The sequence below is a fragment of the Zeus faber genome (assembly GCF_960531495.2).
Source record: "Zeus faber genome assembly, chromosome: 21".
In the NCBI taxonomy this organism is placed as follows: domain Eukaryota; kingdom Metazoa; phylum Chordata; class Actinopteri; order Zeiformes; family Zeidae; genus Zeus; species Zeus faber.
In genome coordinates this window covers 19,033,010-19,043,412 of record NC_137208.1, presented here as the reverse complement: position 1 = coordinate 19,043,412, position 10,403 = coordinate 19,033,010, and the positions used below count along the sequence as shown (strand labels likewise).

The window sequence follows — 10,403 nt, the reverse complement described above, 5'->3', positions numbered from 1 at the left end:
TTGGTCCATTATTCATGATATACTTACACATTGTGTTGTTGGTCAGGGCCGCCGCGCCCCGAAAGCAATTGCTTACAAGCCCCTTTTGATCACCAGCGCCCTGCAGCCCGCCAACGCCCCCCCCCCCCGACCGAAGAAACCCTGCAGAGCCCCGTAAATGCCGCTTGCAGTGGCTGTTGAAATATCCCGCGCTCTGGCGACAACTTAATGAGCATTTTGCTTCTCAAAGGTCACATTTTCCACCGAGTCCAAAGCGTTCCCGCGCGTATTTCTTTTTTTTAAATGGACGAAGAATTTGCGTCGTCATTTCAGAGGTTCCCCGCGATTACGTTCCTTTTGACTTGAATGCTGCTCACGCTGCTTATCCGCCCAATATTGTTTCGCCACATGGCTCCAGATCGCTGTTGAAGTGTCAGTGCGCCGTTACCATGGTTATGTCTCTGGTTTCCGTGGGTGTTTTTCCCGTGCAACCGAAATAGCAGCCATCTGATCATGCGACAGGTGACCAATCCTATTTTAGCAATGACAAAAATAATTTTTCTTGCTGATGTTGACTTAATTGCTTTTAAGTTGTTGTATTGACATAATGCACGAACTACATATGAGTACTTATCATATATATCAAAAAGAAAATAATTACAAATAATAAAATGGTTTTTTTTGACTCCTTACAGCATCTTCACTTGTATCTTGTTGAATGTAGAAACAGGAGATCAGACACACAATTCCAGGTTGCTCCAATGGTCGACTTATGCTTTGATTCATGTAGGTCGCCTTGGACAGAAGCGTCGGCTCACTGAATAAATGTAAACGTGAATGTTGACGGGTTTCCTTTCTTTTTATTCTTTCGTTTCAAAATCACATTTTTGTCTTTTGACGGTACACGGCGGGAGAGATTGGAATGTCGGAGCGGCCATATTTATCTGCGGGGCTACGGCAGGTATCGCTCGCCTGGCGTCCGTTCGATCAATCACCGGCTCCGGCCTCGGGGGGTTGGGGGTGGAGGAGCGGGGTGGATGGGCGGGTGATTGTGCGAGCGTAGCCAAACCCACGTCGGGAACTTTTTTTCCACCGCGGAGGAGCCGGTCACTAAGTATCGCTGACCGGAGAGGTGAAGTCCCTGCTGCTTTCCCGACCGCTCCGCCAAACGGATTGAACAGATCGCCATGGCGCCGTGCCGCTGGAGCCTTGACGCTTGAGCTGCACTGCTACCCTCCCAACCCAGGGAACATGATCAGTTTCCCCCTTGCCAACATGTGTTCCTTTGTTGTTGCTGAGGCGTCGAGGACAATTTCACATGTAATGGAGTTTTAACGCGAGTGATTACCGCGCCATCTGCAGGGGTCTCAGCAAGGTGGCGGAAACCGAACACCGCAGGCGGAGAAACTCTCCCGACTCCCTTGACTCCCTGACGAGGCGACGGTATTTCCGGCGGTTTCACTGCGCAAACAGACATCTGTTTCACAAAGTGTATTCTTTTATTGGTTTTCCATCAATGAAGACGAGCATTGGTTAAGCTACACACTGCGTCACATTCACCTCTTGACAGCACTTTCATTGCACTTGACAGACAATTAGATTACAACTGCTCTTCTCCTCCTTGGTTCTTCTTTCGGTATCCCTCTTTGCCTCCAGGACAACAAGAACCAATTAAAGCTCTTGTGTGAACATTCATAATATTTTCTCTTGGTAGCAGTAATAATAATAATTATAAAACATATATATAATTTTTTTTTTAACCCTCTCTCATTTTTGACCCACTCATGAAACTTATTCCCCTTGACTTATTTTTCTGGAAAGAGAAAAGTAAAGGAAAAAGTAAAAAAAAAAAAAAAGTATACATTTTGTATTGAATTGCATTTGCTTGCACTTGAATGGAAACTAAAATATGAATACAAAATCAACGTTTAGTGAAGTCTGCACATATCACGTTTTTCATGTATTTTTATGCCGCTGGGCCATCGTCGTTAGAGGAACAACATCTACTGTATTCATTTTGTACATATGTTACAGGAAAATACTTTTTTCGGAATAGATGGCAGATGTAAAAAGTCGACAGTCTTTCAGTCCGGCTGTGAACTAAGATAAGGCATCGGTCAGATAGCGTTACGAGCTTTGTGTTTGGCCCCAAACTGAACGCAGAGGAACCGTCCCATAGCTGAGGAGCCATTTAAGTACGAGAAAGGTCGCCCCCTAGAGGACGTGGCAGAAATAACGTCTTCAGGGGCGTCGGGGTGGTTCACGTCCGACAGCAGAGCAGCTTGTGAAAGACATTCCGGAACTCGGCGTTGAAGGCAGTGTAGATGATGGGGTTGACGGCGCTGTTGACGTAGCCCAGCCACGTGACCACGGAGATCAGCGTCGGGCCGATGTCGCACGACTCGCACAGTACCTTGGTGACGTGCACCACGAAGAACGGCGTCCAGCAAGCCAGGAACACACCTGCGGAGGAGGAGAAGGAGGAGGAGGAGGAAAAAGACGGGAGGAAGGGGGAAACAGGGAAAAGGTGCGATCGTTGTGATTCAACACGTGATGAAGAAAGCCGGCGGCTCCGCTCCTCTGCACGATCAATGCCTGTCAACATTGGTATTTGAAAATGAGGGAAATTTCCGCCGCCTCGTAGCGCGTATCAGGTCTCCTCGGAGCGCTGGACAATTGCCCTTATCTACTTTGCCACATGGATAATTGCAATCAGACGCAAAACAAGGGCAAATTGCACTCAGCTGCAAAACCTTATGGGTGTGTGTGCGCTGTCATATCATTAGCGCAATATCTTTTGTGAATCAGACGTTGATATAGCGGTTGCAATTGATGCGCAATTCCTGGTGGTATTAGCGGCTACAATCGATGTATTGTGAATTTGCCCCTGAGGGTTAATAAACTTGGAACGTAGCTTCAAATTGTAGTGGTGGACAATTTCCCCGAATGCGCACGCACACACACACATACGCATACATTATTCATGGTTCCTGCAAAAGGGTGTTTGCATGTTTCGAACGAGCGCCCAACTGTGTGGGTTAAATCTCCCCCTTTTATTAAACACTTCACTCAATTTGCTAACTCACTATGTGCAAATGCCCTGGTGTGTTCCTCAGAGCCAACCCCTCGTCGGTAGTTTTATGGAGAACAATAAACAATTAGCACTTTTAATATAAAACCCGAGATCTGAACTTGCGTATCACGAATCAATCGGAATTATTTTCCCGTACAGACGGACATTTTGAAACGTACCCAGAGCACGTAACGCCACAACACTGAGACACTCACCCACGACGACGGGCAGGACCTTCATGGCTTTGCGTTCCCTCCCGCTCACTCTGCTGCTCTTGCTGTTGCGGCGCTGCCTCTTCACACCCTGGGCCAGGCCGTTCTCCCGCCTGCCTTCCTTGGGCGCCCTCTCTACGGGATCCGCATCTGAGACGCTGTCCATCTGCGTGGTCATGGGGTCGCTGTCCGCCACCGCCACCGCCTCGTCCTCTACCTGCTGCTGCCGTAGCTCCTCCAACACTGGGGTGGCCGTGGGGGACGCCACGGAGATGGTGGACGGGGACGTGGGACTCAGCCCCGGCGGCATGAGATACACCACTTTATCCCGGCCCCTGTTCCCGGCCTTCTCCCGGCGCAGCACCGAGCCCAGGCGCAGAGAGAGGCTGCAGCGGGCGCCGCGGGTCGCCTGGGAGCGGCTCCGGCTGGAGCTCCAGCGCCGCAGGCCGCGGAACATCCAGTAGTAGAGGAAGAGCATGACGGGGCACGGCACGAAGAAGGAGCAGACGGACGAGTACACCACAAAGCGGTCGTCCTCCAGTTTGCACACGCTGGGGTCACGGCCCGGCACCTGGTTGAGGCCGAAGATGACGGGGCTGGCCACGCCCAGCGACAGCACCCAGGTGGCGGTGATGAGGGCGAGCTGGCGCACACTGAACTGGTTCCGGTTGTACTTCAGCGGGACGACCACGGCAATGTACCTGAGGCAGAGCCACCGTTAGTAATTCTCTTATTATCTCTAAACCATAAGATCCACATTTCAAGCAATTGCCTTAAATCCTGGAAGTGCATACACCTCCCGTCTTTCTGTCCCTCACCGCACTCACCAAAGTTACCCGCGATGCATCTTGAACTGATATTTCATCAGTGGGTGCGTCTATTTCCTGCAAATTCTGTAACTTCTCTGCAGGGCTGAAGGGTGTCCGGACGGGTGATCTATCCGCGTCTATGTGTGTTGACTTTTCACCAGCTTGCGAGTTAGGCACCTGGGTTCTGGCTCCAAACTTTCTCAACTCCGTTAGCCTCTCACAGCCCAAGCTGTCACATCTGACTGCACGCCTGGAACTGTTATGTTACTTATAATGTCTTAGAATCTGTGTTCTAGCCACGGGGGGATAATACGAGAAAGAAAAAAATGAGCCGATAATTGAGCACAGCTTCCAATCCTATTTTTAAGCATCGTGGTAAAGTTCAGCTGTAGAGCCTTCCCAAAGAAACTCCATTGAATCCACGCCATAGGCTCAGAAATTATGAGGATTCATTTTGAAGGGATGTAGCTGTGAAAGCTGAATCTATATAATAATTATTATTATAACTGCTTAACTATCAGACTTTACCACCTCACCAGATCTGGTTTTACCTGTCGACACTGATGGCACACAGGTTGAGGATGGAAGCGGTGCACAGCATCACGTCCATGGTCATCAGGGCGTCGCAAATGTATGTGCTCAAGGTCCAGATGCCACCCAGGAACTAAACGCAGACCACGGAGAGAGAAAAAGACGAGACAACATATATTCACTTTTGGAGACTTTCGACTTTTACTCCAATACACTTCAAAGCAAATATTTATGCTTTTTTACTAGATGTCTTAAACATGTCACTTTAATAAAAAAGAAAACAAGCAGAAAACGCAGGATTTATATATATATATATAAAGCAAGCTCAATCAAGAGGAACAAATCCACTGAACCGATCAGATCAATAAGTACATTTAACAGAGACATTTAAGTACTGTGCTTACATACATTTACTTAAGTAGAAATGTCCAATGTGGTACTTCTGCTAGTCATTTTGTGCAAGGGTATTTGTATTTCTACTGAAGTAAATGGTCAAAAAGTAGTGTATAAGTAAGGTAAGGTATACGTGGTGATGAAAGTTTGGACTCTTTTTTTACGATTCATTTTTTTCCCACATATATATATATATATATATATATATATATATGTATAAAGCAAGTAGAAATGTCAAATGTGGTACTTCTACTAGTCATTTTGTGCCTGGGTATTTGTATTTCTGCTGAAGTAAAAGGTCAATAAGTAGTGTATAAGTAAGGTAAGGTAAGTAAGTGATGAAAGTTTTGACTCTTTTTTTGCGATTCAGTTCTTACGAGTCACTCAATATAATAAGTCGTTCGATTTTCCGACTATTTGTTCGTTTAATTCGGTTGGAGGAATGCGCGCTGAGGTAGGGAGCACTTGAACCATGAACTTGAGTCAGAAGAGTCAGTTCGGCTCTGAGTTGTGAATCATCACAGGAATTCTTTTTTCTGTCAAATTTATATACATATATATTAGTGGAGTCAGATTCAATATTTTTGGACCCACGACCAAGGCAGTCATCACACCTCAGGAGCCAGTGATGTCATTTTAGCTCATCTGTGTTTTACTGTCTGTTGGATGAAATGGCGCCGGCATTGACATTGACGCGCGCCAGTCCAAAGTCATTCGAGTCAATGGAGGAGTGGCATCTCCAACGAAGCTTTATACTTTGAGAAACTTTGACCGCAGACCTCCAGAATCCCATTTTCAACTGGGAAATTTAACAAGAAAATATAAGTGTTTTTGTTTGTCCTTCTCCCCCAAGATCGAGCCACTATCCATCCGATAAGTGTTTACCTCAGAGTAGACGTAGAGGGGCAGCACCAGCACGGCCAGCAGGAGGTCGGCCACGGCCAGGCTGATGATGAAGTAGTTGGTGGCCGTCTTGAGCGAGCGCTCGGTGAGCACGCTCAGGCACACCAGGACATTGCCCAGGATGATGATGAGGATCAGGGGCACGCCCAAGATCAGCGCTAGGTAGTTGTAGTTCCTCTCCTCCGGCCCGTCTGGAGTGGCGCCTGGCGTCACGTTGTCCATGATGGAGGCCCCAAGTCGTTCCGTCGGGCTAACATCTGGAGAGGGTTGTAATTTCTTTATTTATTTTGTGTTTGTTTTTTTGAGTTCATCCCCTCTCAACCGAGTCGTTTTCTATGGTGCACGCGGTGCATAATGTCATCAGATACATTCATTTTCATACAGCCAGGTCATCAAATTCTGGAAGCCAATTGTGCTTTGCTTGCTTTACATCAGCGGTTTTCAACCTTTTTTGGGGTTGTTTCCGGTTCACCTTCAGCCGCACTTGGCCGACCTGCACAGCAACACTCAACAGCAATGCTGAAAGGACCCCATGCAGCCCGTGCGGGTCCTTGGTTATCGATGCTACGCCTGCGTCCAGCAAACATCGCTGGGAATGAAGGAATTAGCCGCCGAAGTCGCACAACGAGCCAGCAACCTCACAAGGTAATGTTGCTGCCGTCTCCGCCGTCGTGACCAAACATTGAGATTTGGGACGATTTGGTAGCAAAACATTCATTCGGAATCACTCGGTGGCACACTTGCAATTCCTCCCATGTAACTCAAACGCAACCGCTTCACACAAACCGTATAAACTTCGCACCTGCCTGGTGAGGGAGCTTGTACCTTTCACTCAAAAGGTCAGCTTATGAATATAAATTTGGACTACGTCACTCCCTCTCAGTTTCCATGGTGCTTGAGAGTATTAACTATGGATGCAAAACTGAACTTCAGCTACGGAAATTGGTAAAAACAAAAAAATTGGTCATTTCCGAGCGTGTTTGAGCTCACCTTGCTGACAAATAGCCATGGCAGTGGCAGTACTTTTTCAGTACGTCGACCTCAGTTTGACAGAGGAGTAGAGCGCCTCGGTTCGCGGAGCCAGTGTCCGCGGCGCCGCCCATGGCGACCACGTTCGGCCGGGTGACACCTCGCTTCGGGGTAGAGGGGCCTCCCACGCCAAGACGAAAATATATCTGGCAATAAAACGAGAAAAGTAAAATCGTCGACAACAGATCACAATTTAGGGAGAAACAGAAGGGCCTTCTGCCGGGTTTTTTTTCCACTCCCACACCATTTGGCTGTAGTTCACCAGTTCTTGTGATCGGTTTCTTTGTTTCCTCTAAAGAGAAAGAGAGAGCCAGTGAAGAAAAAAAACAAACTTGTTGCTGTCTTGGAACGGTTTGGAAGCTTTGAAAATATCTGAGCCGGGGGGGTTTGATCGTTAGTTGAACCTGAATGGAATGGGATAAATTGGTCCTTTCAAAGATCGCTAGAGATACATGCCGCGTAGTAGGTAGAGCAAGTTCTGTCAGACAACTTGACGGCACCACACGCTTCCACGCCCCTAATGGGCCGGCCTATTTAAGCAGCCAGACCCTCCTGCCCTACCTGCTTTGCTGCCTGCTTGCTTGCTGTGCTCCATCCACCTCACCTGCATCCACCTGTTGGGCAACGCCCTCAGCGTGGATCAGTAATAAATCGTTCAACTCCTTCTTTCAACTACTTCCTTACTAATATTATAGTTACATATAGTTACAGAGTGTAGATAGACTGGTAATAGGCAAATCCAAAGGGTTTCATATTTTTATGCCGATGGTTTCATCGACCGTGGTAAGGCTAATTTGTATACTTATGGTAATTATAGGTTTGTATTTTACCATAACTTCAGAGGAATTGGCAGATATTAAAGGACAACAAACCAGACCACCCATGTTCCCCAGTGTGTGATTGTGTGTATTCCTGCAAACAGTGTGCCCTCTTCTCGACTCGCCGGGCATCCAAATGGTGTTTTGGCCGCCTCTCAGCGGTATAAAACAATACGTTATTCTGCAGACTCCGTGAGTGGTCCTCCTGGTTTCTGTTTAACAAACCCATGCACTTTGTTTTGAATGTCAATTGAATTGCTCTGTGAAGTGTGGGCTCTCAGAGAGCGTCAAATCGCAGCCTCCCGCCTTCCCTCTTTTCCTCCCTCCCTCCCAGAGATAATGTGTTTGAAATCCTCCCTGCTCCTCCTCAACAGGTAGAGTTGCCATGACGCCCAAACAGAGCTTGTCCAGCAGCATAAAAACACATGCAAATCATTAGTGGTTTTTGTTTTTGGTTTTTTTTTCGCGGTTGTTGTTTCTGTCATTCAGGGGATGCTTTAATTGTGGTCTGATGGCCGTCTCAATAAAAAGGGAGGTTTGGGGATGTTTAGCAAAGAAAATAGGACAACAAAAAGCTTCTTGGCCGTACCCACTTATCTTTCTCATTATTTCATCAATTTTACAGATAAAAAATATCAATTTTCTGGCTTACATCTCATATTTTCTTTAATTGCATGCATTAGATGCCTCCAAACTGCTAATACAGAGTGTAAAATGATTTATAATGGTTAAAATTTGGACAAAATTATGTAAAACCTGACTCCAACAGTCAAATCTCATTTGTGTCGATGTGTAACTGAAAACTGAAAACGCATGCATTGTCATCTTATCATTGACATGTTTTCACCCTATTCGTTCCATGCATGACATCCATAAAATAACAGAAACACTCAGGCTGAATTTCTCAACGGGAAAAAAGGGATGGAGTTTTGACGAAAATCTTCCTTGCCCTTAGCCTCCATGCCTCTTGTGTTTTTTTTCTTACTGGGCCTTTAATTATGTTCCCTTTCAACATCCCACTAATTCCACAGTGGACGATTTAGTAAGCGTGTAATTGCTTCACCTGTTGCACGGCCCCTTGTCTAGCAGCCGTAGCGGCAGAAGCGCTGACCTCGGTTGGACTGTGAGCACGCTCCTTTCAAATTTAAAAATGCTTCAAACTCGATCTGGAAATGAGCACTCTTTTTTTTTTTTTTTTTTTTGTCCGCCCAATTATTTTATTATGTCTGTTTTATACGTTTTGACAAGTAAAGGTTGAAATCAGTTTTACGTGTAGTAGGCGCCGTTCATTTCAAACTGGTGAATTACCAGTCATCTGCAATTACTCACTAAAATACCAGCCTGGAAACATTATTTCCAAAGCCTGTATGGCAAAAAAAAATTCTCTAGAAATGTACAAATTCCTCAGACATATTGCAGATTGGTCTACCGGACGGAAGTCAGGTTCGTCAGGCACGTTGGGTGTACTCTTCCAGCAGATGCTATGGAAATGACACGCTACACTTATCGTTAACGTCACGTGTTCTCCATCCTTCCACGGAGCACCTATTGATGTTTTTGTCAATCAGTGCATTTTCAGACAATTACGCTCTTCTGTTCTAACGAAGGTAACGAAACCAAAATGGATCTCAACACTTGTCTATTCTGGGAAACGTTTCAAAAGACAGGTTGAGCTATTGAGTTGTTGGGTTGAAGTCTGAAAATTTAAAAAAATCATAATAAAATACAAAAAAAAAATAATGATAATAGCCAAGGATACAGAAATCCACAAAACAAAAGAACAAAAATATGTAACAATATACAGAATATACAAAGTGAGATTCTATGCACATGATAGATTATTGGTATATAGGGTATAAATAGTTATTAGGCATGTTTTAACATATTGCAACATACTGTCATACTTTTTGGTACCCAAATTACCGTAATTTTATAAATAAAAAAATGTCTTGTAATTTCTTTTGTTGATTTGTTTATTTGCTTATTAATCATCAAATGTTCATTATTTGCAACAATTAAAGAATACAAAACACAATATTTTTACAAAATTTGAATATATGAAAATGTATAAATATATTACTGTAACATGTTAAGATATTGAATATGTATTATATAATGACACAGAAGACTGAAATTTGTATCATCTTCCTATATATTGAAAAAAAAAAGTAATATTTAGTAATTTGGTAATATAACATTTATTCAATAATATAGTCACACAGACTTACACTTAAACTCTTAAAGGACATATAATGTCCTTATATGTGAAATAGTCTGTATTCATGCAACAGAAGGCTTTTATTTCAGGCCACAGCATTGCAAATCAGCATCATGCCCCAAAATTAGGCTTGTTGGGGTAAATTCTGACCTCCACTCATTTCAACGGAACAACTAACATCAACAAAAAAAAACATGTCTGTTCCAGGCTAGTGCCCGCACAAAGCCATTGCGCCTCGGGCACGGAGCGGGGAGTTCCAAATTAAACTTACGCTGTGGGCGATGCAGTAAATATCAGTTCAGTGCGCTTTAGCTGGGTAATAGCGAATGATTTATTGTGCACACTCCACTCCGGTCGAAGCAGCAATTTCTCAGCGTTACCAGTGGGCAGCATGCGGACGTCAAAGACTGACTCTGAGGTAGGCGTGCTGGCATTTTG

The 10,403-nt window shown here is 45.1% G+C and overlaps 1 protein-coding gene across 1 annotated transcript; it reads right to left on the bottom strand.

Annotated features, from left to right (window-relative positions):
- Positions 1-2,239: 2,239 nt before the first annotated feature.
- Positions 2,240-6,155, bottom strand: drd4-rs (dopamine receptor D4 related sequence; the record flags this gene model as incomplete). Its single annotated transcript, XM_080022511.1, has 4 exons — positions 5,883-6,155; positions 4,625-4,737; positions 3,268-3,965; positions 2,240-2,442 (listed from the first exon to the last, which is right to left on the bottom strand). The coding sequence occupies exons 1-4, from the start codon at positions 6,120-6,122 to the stop codon at positions 2,240-2,242; spliced, it is 1,254 nt and encodes a 417-aa protein (XP_079878637.1). The 5' UTR covers positions 6,123-6,155.
- Between the last annotated feature and the right edge of the window lie 4,248 nt (positions 6,156-10,403).